This window comes from Enhydra lutris, unplaced genomic scaffold, assembly GCF_002288905.1.
Source record: "Enhydra lutris kenyoni isolate GAN:26980312 unplaced genomic scaffold, ASM228890v2 scaffoldscaffold2, whole genome shotgun sequence".
NCBI classification, from domain to species: Eukaryota; Metazoa; Chordata; class Mammalia; order Carnivora; family Mustelidae; genus Enhydra; species Enhydra lutris.
This window is the reverse complement of record NW_019154086.1, coordinates 68758089-68778770: the sequence shown is the minus strand read 5'-3', so window position 1 is coordinate 68778770 and position 20682 is coordinate 68758089. Positions and strand designations below refer to the sequence as shown.

At 40.7% G+C, this 20682-nt stretch overlaps 2 protein-coding genes across 3 annotated transcripts in view; one reads left to right on the top strand and one right to left on the bottom strand.

Annotated features, from left to right (window-relative positions):
- The window catches only part of LOC111147317 (crystallin beta-gamma domain containing 3), a 111625-nt gene extending 91846 nt beyond the window's left edge, over positions 1–19779 (top strand). For both annotated transcript variants that reach the window (XM_022503318.1, XM_022503310.1), the window contains 5 exons: positions 7447–7586; positions 10448–10571; positions 15771–15929; positions 17175–17334; positions 18082–19779. In XM_022503318.1, the coding sequence (XP_022359026.1) occupies positions 7447–7586; positions 10448–10571; positions 15771–15929; positions 17175–17334; positions 18082–18170 (672 nt within the window). In that variant the 3' untranslated portion in view covers positions 18171–19779. The remainder of the gene's footprint in view (positions 1–7446; positions 7587–10447; positions 10572–15770; positions 15930–17174; positions 17335–18081) is intronic.
- Positions 19682–20682, bottom strand: part of LOC111147334 (ribosomal oxygenase 2) — a 30809-nt gene continuing 29808 nt past the window's right edge. Inside the window, exons 9-10 of the mRNA XM_022503330.1 lie at positions 20584–20670; positions 19682–20143 (exon numbers count right to left, since the gene is read on the bottom strand). Of these exons, the coding sequence (XP_022359038.1) occupies positions 19985–20143; positions 20584–20670 (246 nt within the window). The 3' untranslated portion in view covers positions 19682–19984. The remainder of the gene's footprint in view (positions 20144–20583; positions 20671–20682) is intronic.

The following is a 20682-nucleotide window of genomic DNA, read 5'->3' as shown; positions in this document are numbered from 1 at the left end:
CTAAGGGGAGTATCTGTTTCCTTCTGAATTTTCCAGCTTCTCAAGGTCCTCAGCATTCCTTGGCTCATGGCCATTATCTGTCTTCAGAGTGTATCACCCCAACTTCTCTCTGTCCTCTGACCCTCCTGCCTTTCTCTTATAAGGACCTTTGTGATTGTATTTTAGGCCTCTTTGGATAATCCAGACTAATATCCCCACCTCAGGATTTTTAATTTTTAATCACATCTGCAAAGTCCCCTTTAACACATCAGGAACATATTTACAGGTTCCAGGGATGAGGATGTGAACATTTGGGGAGTGGAGTGGGGGTGGGAGGTGTGGAGGTGGGGGAATATTAATTTTTTAGCCTATCACAGCAAGCCTCAGACTGGGAGAATATATTTGCAGCCCTTATAAAACCTGCAAAGGTTTAGTGTACAGAATATAAAAAGAACTCTTTCAAATCAGTTGAGAAAAAAGGAAAGCCTATTTCAAAACTTGGCAGAAAGGCAGTTCGTAGAAGAGAGGAAAATGGCTAAGGATATGCAAAAAATGTTAAACCTCACTAGTAATCAAGTAAATGAAAAATAAAACAATAATTAGGTAACATTACCTTACTTGAGATATGAACATGTGAATGTCTGACAACACCTGGGTTTGGTGGGGTGGGAAAGAAATGGAATTATTCATGCACAGCTTTTGGAAGGAGGGTTGGTTACATGGAGCAGGGTGGTGGAACAAGAATGTTTGTTGCAGCACTGATGGATGAAAAGTGAGATCCAGGTATTACTAAAGGGTGTTATTGTAAGATACATTTCAGTGATATTTAAAAACAAAGGATGCATGACCATTAGTGAAGTATAAAAATACGAGCTGGAAGGATTCACGTCTTCAGCATAGTGGTTACCTTTACAGAGGAAGAGAGGTTCAAATTTAGCCATACCTGTTATGTTTTATGTATTTATAAAATTCAATACAAATATAAAAAATTTATTATTTTGGGGTGTTGGTTACATGGTCATTTATATATTCTTTTACAAATGTAGCATAATTTATTTTTCAAGGGAAACCAGTTAGGAAAGGTAGATCTATGATGAAACCGATTTTCTAAGCCAAATGAAAGCAGTTCTCTGAGGAGGATTATAGTTCACTGAAGAGTCTAGTCTAAGAGCCTGACGGACCCCTACTGATCAGCTGAGCGGACCTGGGCATGTTTCTGACTACCTACCTCTCAACTTTCTTATCTAATAAAATGTGAGGTTTAAACAAGCTAGTACTTGTGCAGCCTTTAGCTCATGGTAAGCACTCAGTACTAGAACAGCTCACAGACAATAACTGATATGTGTTATGCAACATCAAGACTACCATGAACTCGTGAGGCTGAAGGGATTTATATGTTTTTGTTTTTAATAGGCCAGATTTAAAAGATTCCAGATTAGAGTCTTAGGAGAGCTTTATGAACCTTCTGTTAAATTTATATCATTTCACATAGCTTTTTGCCAGCACACTATTTAGTACTGCTCTGGAACAGAGTGGTATTAGAGGTATGCATTATGGTTATTTTTCTTTAATTCACTTAAGTTGTACTTAGTGTTTTAGCCATGGTTCTTTGGCAAAGATTGAGATGAAGCGATGTTGTCAGGCTATACAGATATGGCTCTTTTCAGTGGCTGATGGCTGAATGTTTTGAAGAGTGTACATTATACTTAGAGTCTAACCAAGTAATGTAATCCTGAGGGCACTATCAACACCTTTTCCAAATAAGTGGTGATTTGAAACTCAAAAGAACTATACAGTTGCCAAAGTAAAGATCTGTAGTTTCAAGTAAAAAATTAGATTTATCCAATTGTATTAAAAGTATGTAGATGTAAATGTGATCCTTGTAGCAGAGTACTTGTACCAGGATCTCAGAACTTCCAGTTCAGGTAGTTGACACACTTTTCAAGCCACAGAGGGAAGTAAGAATAGGGGACATATGTATTCCCCAGCCAAGCAAGTTGGAGTCAAGTGCTCCAGACAACAGAAGCCAATCAGAAATACTATTCTATGTTATAATCACTGGTTTTAGAATCTGTTAGAGCCATAGTGTAGGAGTGAAGAACATGGCCTCTGAGGTCCTGTTCTCTGGATTCAAATGCCAGCTCTTCCACTGCTCTGTGTCACCTGGGCCTTGACTCTTCATCTGTAAAGTGAGGATAAATATACCACCCACATCAGTGAGAACTTGTATGGATTAAAAAGTGAACAAATTCACAGTCCCCTAATCTCAATGTATTTGGGGATTTGGGATTTTTCTCCTTTTAAATAGTGGTATGATTCACACATAGCCTTTAAGGAAATATTCCCAAAGGGTCCCAAAGGGTTTGAAATAGCCCCGCATAATTAAACTCATTCCTATTACTATAGCAAATATATTTATAGCTACACATATTGGAGAAATATTATAAATAGCCTTCCACTTATTCAGGTCAGGTTTTGTTGCCAATTGAATTAGGGGGGAAAAATTGGTTTTAGAGCTTCTTTGGTTTCAGAATTATGGATAAGGGGTCGGCAGATGCCGGAAGCTAAGCAGGGTTGGGCCTGGTTGGTGCTTGGATGGGAGGGGTTATGGGTGGATATTTTTATATATAATGCCTGGCACACAGGAGGGTGCTATATATCTTAGTTATTACTGGTATTGTAATTTAAAATGTATTTTACTTGATGGGATGATGAGGGATGTGTAGGGTTTTTTTTTTTTTTCTTATTAAAAGTTCTTTTATACAATTTGTTCAAGTATTCCTTTTCTTTCTTAACTATGTCCTCTTTTTAGAAAAGGTGTCTGATCTTTGCCTGGCTTAGACTTGACCCAGCAGGAATGTCCTGTTACTGCTGACACCTAAGAAGAGCTTTTGGCCCCAAATGGTGGGCTGTCTTTTAAGTTAACATGGACAGAGGCCAAGACATTTGTAGAGCTCAGATTGTAGTTAAGTTCTGGTGTTTCCTATTGTCGTTGCAAAGTTCAGATTATTCTATAGTCTGCAGTTCTGAAGACTATTAATAGTTTATATTCCTACTTTCATGTCTGGAAAATGTATCAGAAACAAATGTGATTTTTAAGATAGGTCTTCAGGGTTCTTTATTTCTGACTGATGACCTGCCAGTCCCCCTCCATCATCCTGTCCACATTAGCACTTACGTTGACCTTCCTAACCTTTACGTACATTTTTAAATCAAGGGCATTTATAAATTTAAGTATATTTTATAAATTAAAACCACTTAAATTTAAACAATTTAATCAGAGAAAGATCAAGTTAAATATGTATTAAGCCTCTAAAGGGTAGATGACTTTAAGCTTGGAAATAATGGATGTTCTCAGATGAAAAGTTTGATGGATTGAGCCACATGATGACCCCATTGTTGTTAATGAAGGAGTGAGGTATTTTTACTGATTTCTATAAACTCATAAAAAAATACTGTCTCAGTTATTTTCTATAATTTCATTCCCAGTCTCCTTATGTCATCATTTAAAAACCTATCTTCTACCCCCAGCATCAACTTTTACATAGTATGCTAAAGATAAATTTATAGACACAGAATTGCTAGATTGTCTTTAAATTGGGGAGTGAATTTGATGCCATTTGAGTGATACTGGCAGTCTTTTAAAAAATGCCTTTATGGGCATTTTGCAAAAGGAAGAAATAAAATATTCACAGGTCCTTTTTTTCTCAGAATAACATTTAGCATTTAAATTACATTCTCATAGTAAGCTTTTAGTTTTTTCCCTCTTGGGTTTAAAACAGTTACATTATGTGGGTCTTAAATACAGGCATCTGTCAGTCCACCACAGAGAACTTTTTACCTGGGAGAATGTTGCTAATGGTTGTGAGCCCTGACCAGGCTCCTTGCCTGTCTGCCCTTCCTTACTAATTAATAACTCAACCAAATGTGTAAAGTGGTAAGCCAAAATGCATGTATTTATTTATCTATTTATTTATCTATCTATCTATCTATCTATCTAATTAGTTAGTAAATTTAAGGATGAGGATGTTGGGGAAAGTCCAACAATAAAGTCAGGAGCTTATGTGTGAATTTTCGGTTGTCTACCTTCAGTTACCAGTTCTAGTGGGTAATTTTAGAGTCTGATGTTGGCTACATTTCTACATTTCTAACCTGCTGTTCTGGACTCCTATAAGGATATTTCCTCTGTAAGCTCTTGGGATGCTTCCAATTTTGATTTTATAGGTAGCAGAGGAGGTGCCGAATCTTGCTTGTGGTCTTTCAGTGACTAGAGGTGAATTTCTATTCCTGACCTAGTTTATGGTGTTTACTGAAGGAAAATCAATGCTTCTGGGCAGCCCATTTATGCCTGCCTTATTGTCTCACTTCACACAGTGACTGGTACATTCTTTTCTAGTATCCTCTAATTCCTAAATCTGTATTGTCCATTACCACAGCAGGAGCCACATGTGGTTAATTAATATTTATATCTGTAATATTTATATTTAATATTTAGTTCAATAAAGGAAACAAATTCAGTCCCGTGGCCACACACACAAGCCACATTTCACATGATCAGTAGCCACATGTGGAAGAGCGCAGATACGCAACCTTTCTCTCATGGCAGATGGTTCCGTCGGACACCACTTCAGACCTTCCCTAGTCAGCAGGGAACCTTCGCCACATAATGTAAAGAGAACATGACTCACCTATTTAAAAACCTGGACATTTCTTTTGCATTCTTTTTCTATCTTTCCTTGTATTTCATCCTTTCAAAGTGCTCTTTTCCCTCATGGACTGATTCCAGTCAGAGGTTCTGAACTGATGGGAAACAGTGGGCTGGACCACTCACTTCTTCCATAGTACCATCCCTCTTCTCTTGCAGTAGTCAGCCTCTTTCTATCCAGCCCCAGGCCCCTGCCCCGTCACCTTCCACTGTGCCTGCAAACATGGGCCTAGGCCACTAGCCCATTTCCCTCCTTCTCTTCACCAAAGATCTCTGAAAAATAACCTGTGCACCCCATCTACGATTCTTACAGCCTAGATTCCACCCTCCTCTCCTCCGTGCCACTCAGAGAATTTTCTTACATGTTTCCAGCTGCCTCCTGATCGCCAGACTGCAGCAGCCTCGTCACAGCTGCCCTCTTCCTCACTATGGGAGAATCTGACACTGTGGACAACTCTTCCTCATCCTTCCCTTTCTCCTTGTCTTCCGGAGTGTTTTGTCTTTGGGCTCCCCTCTCCTAGTACACTCCGCCCCCTCACAGGTCTGTCATCCTCCATATCCACCCTCCCCGCCCCCCTGCCCCGCCCCGCTGGCTTGTGTTTCCCAGCTGTGGGGAGTTGCCATACATACTTACCATGCCTACATTGGATTTGTTTTCCTGACCTCCAGATCAAACAGTCCAGTGTTTGGTGGACACTTCTCTTCAGATTATCCTGTGTCTACCTCAGCATTAAGACATTCAGTCCTAAATAGAAGTTCTTAGCTTCTGGGTACATTTTGCCTCCAGATTTCCTCATATATAATAAATTACACCACCATGTCCCAGCCACATCTTTTCGCATCTTTTTCTGTATTTACTCCTTCCATTTGTTTGCCTTATTCTATCTATTTTATCACTGTGATAGTAATTCTGGGCATCCCTTATTCACCTATCCTAACCTTCCAGCAGCCTCCCCCACCAGAACATACTTGTAAGTTTGACCCTCTTTTTATTTGGACTATAGTATTTTCCCCCATTTATTCCATTCTTTATTCTTCACTCATGTTGTTGTCTGATAGATTTCTTGAAGTCCATTTAAAGAAAAACACACAAAAATATCAAACATGTGCAAAATGTACGTTAATAATCACCAACTTAAATTTCTGAATGAATATATTTCTATGGTTCAAAAATCAAAAAGTACAAAAGGCATGTAGTCAAAACTTCAGCTCTCATTTGTGTCTTGTCTTCTCAGATCCTAGTCTCCTGATGGGTAGTCATGGAGTAGTTTCATGGGGTTTTTTTGTTTGTTTTAGAAAATTGTTCCTGTATATACATGTGAATTATGTGTGTACATGTGCCTGAGTTTTCCCTTCTTTCCTACAAAGTGGAAGCATAAGAAGTACCTCCTTCCACACTGCTCTTCACTGTGTATTCGCCTCTAAAGAAAACGTTTTGGAGATCTTTCATAAAGATCTCCTCGTTCTTTTTTACAGCCATATCTCTCTCTGAATGGACCATAACTTATCTAGCCAGACTCCTTTTGATGGACATTTAAGTCATTTCCCATCCTTTGTTATTCCGAACACTTCAGCAAAGAATAAGGCTTTCGTAATTCATTTTGCTCTTAGTTGTTTATTTACAGTTCTTTGAATATCCACAGTCCCTGCCACCAGTGCTCTGCTTCTCATGTACCAGCCCACTCTTAGGTCCCCATCCAAGAGCCTTCAGGGACTCCCCGTTGGCAGTAAATCTGTCTCTGCCTGTCAGTGGCAAGGAGAAGCAGACAATTCAATACCCATAGCAAACAGTGGGGGCACCTGACACTTTTCTGTCGGACTCGATCTGGCCAAGTGGGTCTATTTGCCTTTCCCTTCACATGTTCCTCTGTGCATTTGTCTCCCTTCCTTTGTATAGAGTGCCTTCTCTCCATTCTTTCTGGGCCTGTCCAAACCCACTGCCTCCTTGAAAACCGAACTCACATACCACAGCATCCACATCCATGGAGCTTCCTCGATTCCTGCTCCCTTCTGCTAAAAAGAATCTAGTCTTCTAGATTCCGAGTACTCTCAGGGCATATCCTTTTCTACCCTGGATTCCATTTCAGTGTCTGTGCAGTTCTCCTAACTTAGTTATTAATGCCCCGAACACAAGGAACAGCACCTTGCTTTGTCCTCTCATACCTGAAAAGCCTTCTAGCGTGGTGTCCTGCATAGACCAATGAATGGAAAAGAGCAAAGTTGATTGTGTTCTTTGACACAAGAGGTTGAGAAATACTAACTTCTAATGTAAAAAGCAGTCCTGTCCCTGGGCATTCTGGCTTCTTTTTTTTTTTTTTTTTCCTGTACATTAAAAATGCCTTTTTCTTCCTCCTAGGAATGTTTTTAAGAATCTAGAGTCACCAAGTGTTGCATTGTCAGTGACAGCTACTGTGGCCTTCTGGGGAAATCTGGGTGCCATTCCATCCCATGTTTATTCTGTTACCAGCTGCGAGCACTGGCAGGACCACGGGGTCCATATCACAGCACAACCAGACCTTAATTGGAACCAAGTGTCCATTTTCATTATGAGATTGATTGCTCTTCTAGAACTTTAATTTACTAAAGAAGTGAACAAAAATTATGAATAGGATTTAATCTCACCAGTGCAGTTTGGACTGTAACGTCATTAGAGGATGGACCAGTGGACTGTTTGCATTCGAGGACACTGGGTAGGCTGCCTCGGAGGTCACTGAAATGGGGTCACCATGTACGTTGATGCTTGCACTTTTTTGTGCTCTTAGGTTTTTGAAGAACCCTCCATTAGCCTTTTTGCTCTGGAACATTGTGAGGGAAGAGAGCTGCATCTAGAAGACGCTGTTAACTCCGTTCTGAACAAGGACCTGCACTTCTACACCCAGTCCGTCTGGGTAAAAAGTGGACTGTAAGTATGGGACGGTGCTTGGCCTGGTTCGGTCACTGTCTTAGGAGAGAGTTGCACAGTTGCTTTTGATTCCCCCACTGCTGCTGTTACGTGACCTGAAGATACTGCCACTCTTTACTCTCTCACTGTAATAATGGTAGATTCTGTTCCGATGAGACTGTGGACCAGGTCCAGTATGTAGTGGCACGCGGAGGTCTCAGAGAAGGGCCCTTCAGGGGAGAAGGGCGGCCGTGTGCTCGGAGCCTGCTTCTTAGTGTAGGTGGACCAGATGACCTTAACCAGTTGAGCCCACTTCCCTTTCAGGACATATGTATTGAAATCAGTAACTTCTTTGGTTGACACCATTGCCTGCCTAAGACAACTATTTGTAAGACTCTTAGTGTTTTGTTGTCTTTTGATTTGGCATCTTGTTTGCTCTAGAACTCTTTGTTCCAGGTACTTATCTTCACACTGAAGATCCTGGTGGACCCGGCCCACCTACCAGTGTTGCTGTTCATATAGATTGTCAGGGTGCATCTGGGGTGTGTGGGACCTGCACTTACACAATTTGGGAGACTGCTTTACAAAAAGATATGAACAATTATGGTTACATAAATTAGGTATGAACTTGCATATTTATTTAGAACAAAAATGGTAAAGGCCTGCCAGTGAGAGGCCTTGAGGTGAAAGCTGGAAGGCCTCCTGGGGGATCTGCCTCTCAGGGCGTTTCTGGAGTGTGGGCACGGAAGCTGCCCCTCCTCCTCTACTGCTGCTGTTTGTCAGCTCAGAGAAAACACATAGCTCACCAAGATTAATGTAAAGATGATTGTTTTTATTTCTTATGACTTTTAAATTGTGTGATAATCAACTCTGCTCATATAAATATTTGGGGATAACATAGCCAAGAATATAAATTGATTTGAAAAATAAGTCAACTATTATAATAAATGGCTTTTGAATTATTCACATGTATAGCAATTTTTCTTCTTCAAAGCATTTGACATTGGTGTTTCTTAAATGTAAATTGACTCACTGTCTCTAAGCATAATAATCCCCGTACTATATGCCAGTACATTATTTACCACTGAACTAAGTCTGTTGGAATTGAAAGCTACATCCCTGTGATACAGGACTTGCACAGCATTTTTATACTTTTCTTTATGCTCCTACGTGGAACTGATAGTTACTGACTCACTTGTTGTAATTTCTTACCAACTTATTTCAGTTTTGTAGAAAACTGGCACTTTTTAGCCTTGACTTTATTTCTTCTCCTTAGCTTATTATCCACCTACTCTCCCTGTTCTGGATTCTCGGTGAGAGAATGGGAACACAGAGTAAGGAATAGGGAAGGCTGTCGAAAGATTTTCTTAGGCTACAGATGGCTTAGAATATGACCGTGCACAGCCAGCTACCCTCAGTGACAAGTTTTGTTTAATCTCCATATTATCGCATATCTCTGATTTGTGGTTATAATAACAGTCAAGCTTTAATGCCTTTTGGTTGTGGAATTCACTGAAATTAATATAGAGAGAGGTGCAATTTATAAAGTCTTGCCTAGGTTTTATAACTGAAATTTCCCTGCCTATTTAAAAAGTCTACACAGCTGGGGAGATAGATAAGCATTTCTATGGTCACGCTGTCCTGACTCTGCACCAGTCTGATGGCTTAGATTTGTGTAGGCGAGAAGGGGTAGAGGGAAGGTCATCTGTCCTATCATCCATCCGTGAAAAACCAGGGCAAGCCTGGTCTTGACTGTGGGGGCAGGGTGCTCTGTCTGAACCAAGCAAGGGAGCCACCCTGTCTTCCACACATAAGTTCCGAAGGCACTGTTTGTGGTGACCTGGAGTCCTGAGAATTAGATCTTCTTGGTAGTCCCAGCTTACTCCCCTTCACTATTCAGCTTGATAACCACCTCCATCAGGGCTCAGCAAACTTTCTCTGGAAGGGACGAGATGGCATTTTCGGTCTGTTGGCCCTCCCATCTCCCTCACAACTATTCGGGGCGCTGCTGTGGGGCGAATGCAGCTGGTGTCAGTCAGTAAAGGAACGGGCACGGCTGCATGCCCCAGAGGTCTCAAGACTCGTCTCAGGGCCATGCAGGCTTCTGTGTGCTCTCACTTGGCCCAAGTGGAAGGCCCCAGGGGTATTGAGGATTTGCAAAAGCTCTTGGGCCTTGAAGCAAGACAGGGGATTTCTGTGGATCATATGAAGCTGTCCCTGGTGGCCTTGGGGAAATTATAGGAGGACGTGTGTCTGAGTGGGCTCTGAAGCCCCCAGGAGGGGCCCTGGAGTGCAGGGGAGGACGCAGCTAGGCGTGGGAGCAGGAACTAGTGCTGTGTAACTGGAAACAGTGAGAGGCTATGGTCTGTCTTTGAAGGTTGAACAGTTATGAAAAAAGACAGTATTATCAGAGAAACACAGAACTTTAGACCTGGTGGGAAGGAACCTTGTTTTAGCAGGTTAGAAACCAGAATCCTAGTTGGAATGCAGATCTTTTGCGCCCCCAGTGCAATGGGCTTTCACCTAGTCCTTCCTGTTTTTCCATTACACTTTTTTTCCCTTAAAAATCTATAAGCCTTGGGCGCCTGGGTGGCTCAGTGGGTTAAGCCGCTGCCTTCGGCTCAGGTCATGATCTCAGGGTCCTGGGATCAAGTCCCACATCGGGCTCTCTGCTCAGCAGGGAGCCTGCTTCTCTCTCTCTCTCCCTCTCTCTCTCTCTCTCTGCCTGCCTCTCCGTCTACTTGTGATCTCTGTCAAAAAAAAAAAAAAAAAATATAAGCCTAGAAGTTTTAAAGAATGAACCTTGTATAAAAGAAGGTATTTTTGACAAGGTTTTGTGTTTTATTTTTAAGTACCCTAATTTTTTTCCTGCTCTCATATAGGTGGATAGCTTATGAAGGATCCAATTTCTTAGGAAGACAAATCTTACTTGAGCCTAATGAGATCCCCAACTGGACAGCATTCAGCGGATGGAAAACAATTGGTTCCCTCCGTCCTATGAAGCAGGTAAGGAGAAAAAAAAAAAAATCCCGTAAGACCCAAAATAGCTTGATTTTTTTAGTAGAAATGTCACGAACCATAGCAACTGAAGTATTGCTCATTTAGTTTGACGTTTATGTTACAGGGGCTCCAATTAGGATGAGGAATCTTAGAGACATTAACCAGTTTGTTAAGTTGTATCTAAGGTCAGTGTTGGATTTTAGCTTTGAGTCCAAAGTCTTATTGACCCTACTGACTTTTCATGGAAAAATTAGCAGCATAAGCTCTGTGGGAAGCAAAGAAAACAATGAACTCTGAGTCTGCCCTAGTTCTACTTTCTAAGTATTAGGACTTTTTTCCTCTATTTACGTAAAACTCGGGATAAATCTTGGTATTTATGATACACCTACTGCTTGTTGGTCTTCTGTTCAAAATCTTCCTGTATCCTTTGGGATATGAGCTGATCTTCTCAATGTGCCTGTGTGCTATGGCCCCCTTGCTTCTCCAGCCTGTTCCCTCACTGGTCTCCTTCTCACTCAGATGGGGCCGTGACACAGCCACCAATGTGCAAATTGCTTTCCTGCTCAGGTTCTTAACACAGGGTGTGCCCTCTGTCTAGAAGTTTCTTCCCTCCTTCTTTGCCTGGCTAATTCTACTCATTTCTGTGTCCCATCTTCCAGGATGCCTCTTTCACCCTCTCTCCTAGTCTGAATTAGATCCTAAAAGACCTGTTTCTTTCTTTTCCTACAAAGATAAGGCATGAAGTCTGTAACCACACAGTTGTGGTTGGACAGGGCATGTTCTTACTCTACCACATGCCCGGGAAGGCAGGGGCTGTGCATGTTTTGCTTGTAGTTCTACTCCTAGTATCTGGCACAGTGTCTGGCACATTGTAAGAGTTCAGGGGCTGTTTAATGAAGGAATAAAGGTATAAATGGATGTTTGACATGAGGCTAAGAATTGTGGAAGATTTAAGGAATAGACATGATCTCTGCTTTACTGGAACTTTTACATGTTCGTTGGGTAAAACAAGTCCAACTCAAAATGGTACCATAAAATGCAAAACAGTGTATAGCCATCAAAAAGCTACAGGCAATGCCTGGTTTACAGAAAGGGAGTATGAGCATGTATGGAGTGGTGGAAGGTTTCACAGGTGAGAAACCCAAGCCTGGCTGTTGGGTGGAGTGGTCTGTGGATACGCCATTTGAAGCCTAATTAGAAACATTTCTCACTTGATGTCAACAGCCCTTTAAGGTGGGAGTTGTTATTCCCATTTTCCAGATGGGAAAATCAGGGTCAGAGAGGTAAAAGCAAATAGGCAAAAGACATCCAAGTGTCAGAACCAGGACTTGAACCCAGATTTATCTTCTAAACTTTGTGTTGAGCAACCACACCCTACTTTCCTCCAAAACAAGATCAGTATTTGCAGAGTGGCACCATATATTGCAGACCCCAAGTTGAGGGTAGCAGAGTGGATGTAAGTGCTGAGGCTCTGACGTGCACATTGGACATATTAAGTGTTAAATAAATAGTAGCCAATAAAAAATTAACCTAATTGGTCTTGTTGCCCTCCTCTCTCTCTCACATGCACACACACATGCACCATGCTCATTCCCACCCCTCTCTGGTTCTGTTGGTTCAAATTCTAGCTCTGCCACTTGTAAGCAGTGTGAGTCTGTGTGAGGAATCCAATTCCTCTAGTGGAACAGTGATCACACTGCTTACCTCTCACTATTGCTTTGAACATTGAATAAGAAAAATGTATACAAATAGTCTGACACAACATCTGGCTTATATTATTACTGTGGTAACACTTATTTTGAAAGTTCATTATTCATAGTGTCCCTTGAGAGAATCAGAGATGCTCTTCTGAGAGTGCTAAGGTTTAGCAGGCTTTTCTGGCAGAGGCTATGGTGTGGGATTTCCTGACCCTCACGTATTGCTTACTCCTCACTCCTGTCACGTGGGATGAGGGGTAATCACACTGAAAAGCCCTGGGGAAAAGCAAGGCAAAAGTGGGAATTCAGTTTAGTTTTTATCAGTTATATAATAATGCCTAATCCTATGTTGCTAGGAACTCTACAAGCCAAGCTGGATGCTGAGACGATTTTCCTCACTTCTGAAAGGTGGTTCCTTTTTTTTTTTTTTTTTTTTTTTAAATTTCTTTTCAGTGTTCCAGAATTCATTGTTTATGCACCACACCCAGTGCTCCATGCAATGTGTGCCCTCCACAATATCCACCACCAGGGTCACCCAACCTCCCTCTCCCTCCCCTCCAAAACCTTCAATTAGTTCCTCAGAGTCCACAGTCTCTCACGGTTCGTCTCCCCTTCCAATTTTCCCAACTCCCTTCTCTCCATCTTCCCATGTCCTCCGTGATATTCCTTATGCTCCACAAATAAGTGAAACCATATGATAATTGACTCTCTCTGCTTGACTTATTTCACTCAGCATAATCTCTTCCAGTCCCATCCATGTTGCTACAAAAGTTGGGTATTCATCCTTTCTGATGGAGGCATAATACTCCATAGTATATATGGACAGTATCTTCTTTATTCATTTGTCTGTTTATTCATTTGTCATTTGGTTCTTTCCACAGTTTGGCAACTGTGGCCATTGCTGCTATGAACACTGGGGTACAGATGGCCCTTCTTTTCACTACATCTGTATCTTTGGGGTAAATACCCAGTAGTGCAATTGCAGGATCATAGGGAAGCTCTGTTTTTAATTTCTTAAGGAATCTCCAAACTGTTTTCCAAAGTGGCTGTACCAACTTGCATTCCCACCTACAGTGTAAGAGGGTTCCCCTTTCTCCACATCCTCTCCAACACATGTTGTTTACTGTCTTGTTGATTTTGGCCATTCTAAGTGGTATAAGGTGGTATCTCAATGTGGTTTTGTTTGTTTTTTTTTTTTTCAATGTGGTTTTGATTTGAATCTCCCTGATGGCTAGTGATGATAAACATTTTTTTTGTGTGTCTGTTAGCCATTTGTATATCTTCATTGGAGAAGTGTCTGTTCATGTCTTCTGCCCATTTTTTGACATGATTATCTGTTTTGTGCTTCCTTGCTGGGGAAGGAAGTCTCTGAGATTGTTCAGGGTCCTGAGATAAAGGAGAGCTAGAAAAATAGCTTCTAAGTTTATGTAAAATTTTTTTGGCCATTAACATTGTGCTGTTCTTCATTATGCTTTAGAAACCATCTGATTCATATTCTGATTTAACATTTTATTTTAAAATAATATTTTTATAGGTTATTTTGCCTTTGCTTATTTAGGCCACAGCTTGAAGACCCAGCAAAGGAATTCTGGGCTTCTAAAAGGGTACTATGGATCATTTTCTTTTTGGTAAGGCTGCTGGTACTGCTGTAGTTCATATTCTTGTTTGGAAATCAGTAATAATTAAAATGCGATCCTCTTTGAGTTTGGGAATTAGGGAGTCACTAAGGCACTTACAATGCAAACCAGTATTTTACAGTATAATTACAGAAGAGTCAGACTACAAGTGTGTAATAAGGGTAATTAGTACTTTACTTGAGTTAATTGATTAAAACTGTGATGTTTGGTCCTAACATAATTGGAACTCTGTCCTCTGTGAAGGTCACACCTGTTTTCTTCTACATATAAGGTAAGGAAACTAATAAAGATGTACCGAAGCCTCAAGAAATTAATAATTGCAGTGGGAGACTTACTGAATTATATAGACGTACTATCAGTCACAGATATTTAAGTACATTACTGTTGCATTATGAATGTGGAAGTAGTGCTTTGAAAACATTTAAAACATTTTGCCTAGTAGAGGTCTTTTTTTACCTGCTTTAAATTACCAGATAAAAATTTATCCCAGAGTGTCTGTTTCCATAGAAATAAGGAAAAAATTCACATAGCAGCAGCGCACCAAAATTCAACTGGCTTCCTGTTGATCTAAGGTTTAGAGTGTAGAATATGGTGGGCTTACCATGTTACATTGTTGCATTTCCCTAACAATTTCTCAGAGTGAAAGTGCTTCCTTAGTAAATAGTTTGTTATTTAGCAAAGTTCCCCCTAGGATGCCAACATATGACCCAAGGTGGGGATGTTGAATATCCCGTCTTTTAATTCATCAAGACTGGAAGCTTAAGGCCAAAAGAATGGTTTCTTGGGATTTTCCAACCTGTGTGATATCCTTTCATTATCTGACTTAATTCACACTGCCACCTTTGGACCTGGTCTCTTATTCCCTGTGTCTGAGGGTAACTAGTATATTTCAGCAAACTTTATATTTAGAGCATCCTGCTTAAGAGGGATGGTTTTGGTGCAGGCTGACCCAGCTTCTCCACATCTGTGGTTACTTTGTAAAATTCGGATCGTAATTGGAGTGTGTGTGTGTGTGTGTGTGTGTTTTGGGGTGCTGAAACCCGGGAATGATAATTGGACTTCTTAAAGGGTTCTTCTGGTTATTAACTTAGATAATACAGTGGCCCAGAAAGCATTTAGCACACTGCTTGACATACACTAAGCTCTCAATAAATATTAACTATTATCCTTAGAGGCAAGTCCTAGATTCAATATTTTATTGGAAAACTTTGGGTATATATTCCAGGCCCAGGGGATAAAGTTCTTTGTTACCCAATTTTTTAATACCTACATAGTGATTAAACATGCACAGGCTCTTCCCTTGAATTAGTGTAAAGGTCCACAAAGTATAAAGGCAAAGAGACATTACCATAGCTGCTCAGGCCCTCAGCTTCACCTGGGTTTTTCAAGACCTCCCAGAGCAGGCATTTGGCACTTAACCATAGCTCAAATGGTATGTGTGATTACTGCAGCATTGGCTAGGTTGTTGTGAGAGCCTTGCAGGTGGGCTGTACCTTGCCTTCCTGCTCGGGGTCCTCTCCCTCCCCCAGCACAGCTAGGACACAGTGGTTCCTGAATGAAACTCAGCAAGTCCGAAACGCTGCACCACCCCTTGCCATGTGGCATTCAGTAGATGAAACTATTACCTTTTCCCCTTCCAGAAGGGCATTTTTCAGAAAAGTAGAATAGAGATTATCGTACAACTTAACCTACGTGTTCAGTAGTCTAAGGCCTATCGATAGAAAAACAACAGTTCACACATACTGGCTAAAGGGAGGAGTGAAAGTGTGTAAGCTAGATCCCCTTACTCCTTGCCTCTAAGCTTGCCTTCTATGAAACCTGATTTCCAGGTTCACAAGTCCTTCTAAATGGCTGTTTCTCCCCCGTCCTAGCCTGCAGTGTACATCAGGATAAAGAACCGGGCCCAGGATGAGTATCTGACAGTCACTGGCAATGTTGCTGACACAAGGGCCACCTCCGTGTGCGTTTCTCCCTACAGCGGGAAGACAACTCAGATCTGGCACTACTGCCGAGGACTCTTTAAATCCAAGGTAAGCAGGCACCCCGCGGACTCTGCACCCCACCTTTTGGCCTTCGATTTTTTTTTTTTTGAAGCCAGAATCTTGCCTAATCAAATGGCATTATAAAATAATGCGACTTCCTAGAAACACTCCGTTGCATGATTGTATCAGTACTGCCACGTAAGGGCACCTGGGTGGCTCAGTCTTTAAGCGTCTGCCTTCAGCTCAGTTCATGATTCCAGGGACCAGAGATCAAGGCTCACGTCAGGCTCCCTGCTTGGCGGGAAGCCTGCTTCTCCCTCTCCCACTCCCCCTGCTTGTGTTCCCTCTCTGGCTGCATCTCTCTCTGTCAAATAAATAAATAAATTAAAAAAAAAAAAAAACCTGCCATATTACTAAAGCTTTTACTGAGAATGTTAGAAAATTCATCTAGAAAATTCAGTTTCTGTTTCAAAGTAAAAACTAAGGTTATCACATACTATGGCTCTGCCTAAATGACGCTTTAAAACCAGTGACAACTAACTGGATCCAACTGGCCACTGTGCTCTTTCTTGTGACACATTCCTTTCTCTGTGGTCCAGATAAAGTCAGCTGTTTGTAATTCTAAACATCTTGAAACTTTCAGTTTCACACTCCCTAGTGAAGTAGTAGTATAGAAGTTACTAAAAAGCTTAGAAAATAAAGTTTACATTTCTTTATGACACCTCCATTACATCTGATGTTCTGGGGAAGAGAACACCAGTTTTATTATGTCACCAATGGACTTTCTCCTTTTGTCTCATCAACACAAATGAAAAGCACTTCAAAGTATTATATGGCTATCTGGCACATCATCCAATGCTTTTATAAGAAAACCACACTCAGGGATGCCTGCGTGGCTCAGTCAGTTAAGCATCTGATTCTTGATTTCAGCTCAGGTCTTGAACTCAGGGTCGTGAGTTTAAGTCCCATTGGGTGTGGAGCCTGCTTAAAAAAAAAAAAAAAAAAAGAGAAACCAAGGTCCACCTGATACATTTATGCTAACAGAGACTTAATATTTAATTGTAATTCAGCAAACCTTCATTTACCATCTGTTGCCAGATGCACCTCTACTTCCGTGGGTCTATGTCTGTACCATCTCCTTCCTGTAGCCCTAAAGACAACTTAAGCAGTTGGTGAAATTCTAACTATGCTGGATAGTATTCTCTTTTAGATCAGAGCGTGTAAAGGGACCCATTGTTGGGCACACTTGACTGGAGCTAAAACAGTATCACCAATCTGCTTCCTAACCTTTAGGCCAGTGACACATGCCTCGATGTGATTGGAGGCCGGGACACCCCTGGGGCTAAAGTGGCTCTGTGGACCGAACACGGACAGTTCCGGCAAAAGTGGAGGCTGAACAGAAACGGCACCATCAGCTCCTATCTCAGCGATCAACTTGTCCTGGATGTTAAAGGTGGGCCTTTGAAGAAACCCAAAATTTTGTGCCTCTGGGTAGAATTTTAAATTCCAAAACTCCTCCTCCTGGCTAAAAGAAATCCTGATGCACAAAAGAAATACTAATTCATTTCTACTTACTCTTGAAAAAAGATACGCTATTTTAACAAACAAAACAATCAGTGACTTGGATCAAGCAGGAAAAGCCTAAGGACAAAATCTGAGGTTTTGTTCATTAGGACAGTTGTAAAATTCTCATTTGGTACATGATCTTTGAGAACAATTCTAAAATTAAAGCTTCATCAGCCATAAAATGTCTCATTTTTTAGAAATCTCTTTTTGCCATGAATTGCTGTAGTCCTTAAAAGCCCTCACTTAAAATTGATGGTAGGTATCATTTAAACTTGGTTTGGAATTGAGCAAGGTCTGGGCTGTTGCTTTAATTGGCTTAGTCACAGCCACTGTCCTTGTGGAAACAAACAGTGCCTGACATTCAGGCCGAGCTCTGCTCTCTCCATGCACTTTGCTCTCCAGCATTGCATTGTTGGGCACACGGCTTTTGCAGTTAACTGTTTTACCTCTTAGTTTTTCAATTTGAATCATACTATGGTCTGATTTGAGGTTAATCATAGCTAAGCTTATTTAAACTCAGCTTCCCACTTCAGGCTGCTTTGGAAATGAAGTCTTAATCCACCACACAGTGGGCTGAATACTGTTGAGCATCTGTGTGAACAAATAATCTTTTCTTTTGGAATTCCCATTTTAGGAGGAAATTATTATGACAAGACTCATGTAATTGTAAATCAACCCCTGGAGGGAGAAGAAACACAGAAATGGGACATTGAAATATTATGAGAGAATCTGTACCATCTCTAGAAAGAGCAAAGAAGGAACCTCACATCCCTCAGAAAGGAAGTTACTTATCCTCACGGTCCTACATTACTAAGCAGAATGATGTTTTCTTCCAGCTTCTAAGACCATTGCTCTTAACCATGGAAACACTCAAGTATTCTTACCAGTTGTGTAGTGTCCTGTGAAAAGCATGTTCTGATTTCTGCGAAAGTTTCTAGTCCTGCTTGGTCTCCAGTGTGTGGTGAGCAAGTTCCCTCAAGTGTGTGTTTTCTCACCTATCCACCAGACACAAGTCCTACTCCTGTCACTGTAGGACACTGGTGACTGTGAGCCTGTATTAGCTATGAATATCCTAGGAGACGGTATGTGAGTGCTAATAAGCCCAGGGAAACAAATTCCTTTAGGTCAAGTCATCCTTTTGCAAGAAGATGAATTTTTTTTTTAGCAATGCCTAAAAACATATTTATTAATAAAGCTTCCTATTAAGCTGCTGTATTAGATAAGCCTTAAAGGTTCTTCTCTCCTGAGGCTTTTATAACTGAAGCACCGTTAAGTATTCGTACTTGTAACTGACCCCAGGGAAGGACCTCAGCTTTGTTCAGGAAAAAGGTTCGAATACTGGTATATTTTCTATGGCCAAACTAAAAAAGCACAAATAACTTGTGACCATCCTTGCTCTCTTTAGTAATAGACGCCCTTCGGGTGACAAGACTAACCAGTGGTCACCTGTCCTGGTGCTGAGACCTCACCCTACATTTTGCCTCCTCCTGCCCTCAAGGAGTTGTTTAGTCACATTGTTCTTTGTCTGCCTGAAGTAGTAAAGGGAAATTCCAAAATGTTTAAATTAAAACCAAGCAGTATTTGAGCCTTGACTATACCATTTTACTTAATGGCTGAAAATTCAGTTTTTCATTTCCATTTTTAAGCAAAATCAGGTAGGATATCAAGTAATCATTACCACCTTTAAAAATTATACAGTTCTTACGTTTAAAACCAACTCAGGAGGGAAAAAATACTTAAGTTGAGACAATTGTTCCCTTTGTCCCAAACTTTTACCAAAAAGCAGAAAACTGCTCTATTTTTATATAGAAAGATTAAATACTCCAGTGATATTTTTAAATATCAGCCTATGAGCACTTTAGAATGTAAAATAACAGTGAATTGTTTAAATGCAAAGACCCACTTTTTTGAGCATTTTTTATAGAGACTTGGTCTTTCCATGTAAATACTGAATGTTTTTCCTTCAATCTCAGGCTCTTTGTCATCTCTGAAGCAGCATCTATAAAATTCACATATGCCCATAGATGTGAGTCCTTTCATTAGTGTGACAGTATTTAATGAAACTTATGTTATCAGGGTAACTTTATTTTAATGGGGGGGAGGGGGTTGTGTATACACAAAGGTATGTATATTTTCATTGTAAAAAAAAAATTTAAAATTTTTCTTTGTGTTAATTGTTTAAAAGATTTTTGTAGGGCCGAGACTCTTTAAAGAAGTTGTTTCTTCCAAAGAACAACGACAAAGCCAGGTAACGACCTTTAACTTTCAATGATACATTTATTGGAGTTGTGCCTTTTCTACCACACTGGAATAAATGAGTTTGCCAAAAGTACGGTTTTGTTACTGAGACACCTTTCTTCTGTGTGCCTAACTCCCTGAAACAGGTACGGCTCATGTTATTAGTAACACAGGTGAGGAAAATTGTTGTAAGACCAGGTCAGTCCCAGTTGACTGACTCAAAGCACCACATCAATCATTGCTCTTCTTTGCGTATGTGTGTATCTGTGAGACAGTACACCCTGGATTCTGGGAAGGCACTAGACTACCTGGATTAAGCATTCTGTCCAGAGGGATAACACCAGGTTTTCCTTTTCCTCATCGGTGGTAAGTTTCAGGTCCTTGACAGAAATAGCTGAGTGGTCCCAAATTTGCTTCAGTGCATCCATATGTGATAAAGGGAAGCGAAGTCCATGGGACTGAAAAATGATAAACTAGTCAGATGAAAAATATTAAAGTGGTATTTTCATAAAAACTTGTACAGTTCTCAGTATTTTTGGTACCCTTACAACTAGATAATGTATAGAATTTGCCAATTCCCACATAAAAACTCAGATTTCACAAAAGGTCTCTGAGTTTATATCCTAAGAAATTAGTCATTTGAAGTGCTTCATATTTATATTACACATTTCCTACCAGGCTACCGGGTCCCAGCTCGTATCTTTTAAAGCTGGTATATGTGTATGTATATCACAGAACTGTCTGACTTAATCATCCCTGTGCAAGGGCTCTGTTAATTGTGTGAAACATTAAGCCCATGCTGCAGTCACAAGAAAGCACATCCCCCATAAATTAAAGGTAACACATTCTTCCCAGCCATCACCAAATCACAGGAAAGACATTTTAGGTTGGAACAGACCTCTGTTTCCTCATTTCCCATCATGTGTGTCTCTCTCCTATTCTTCAAGGAATGATAGATGTAAACCATCTTTTTCTGAGTTTCATCCTTAAATAAAAG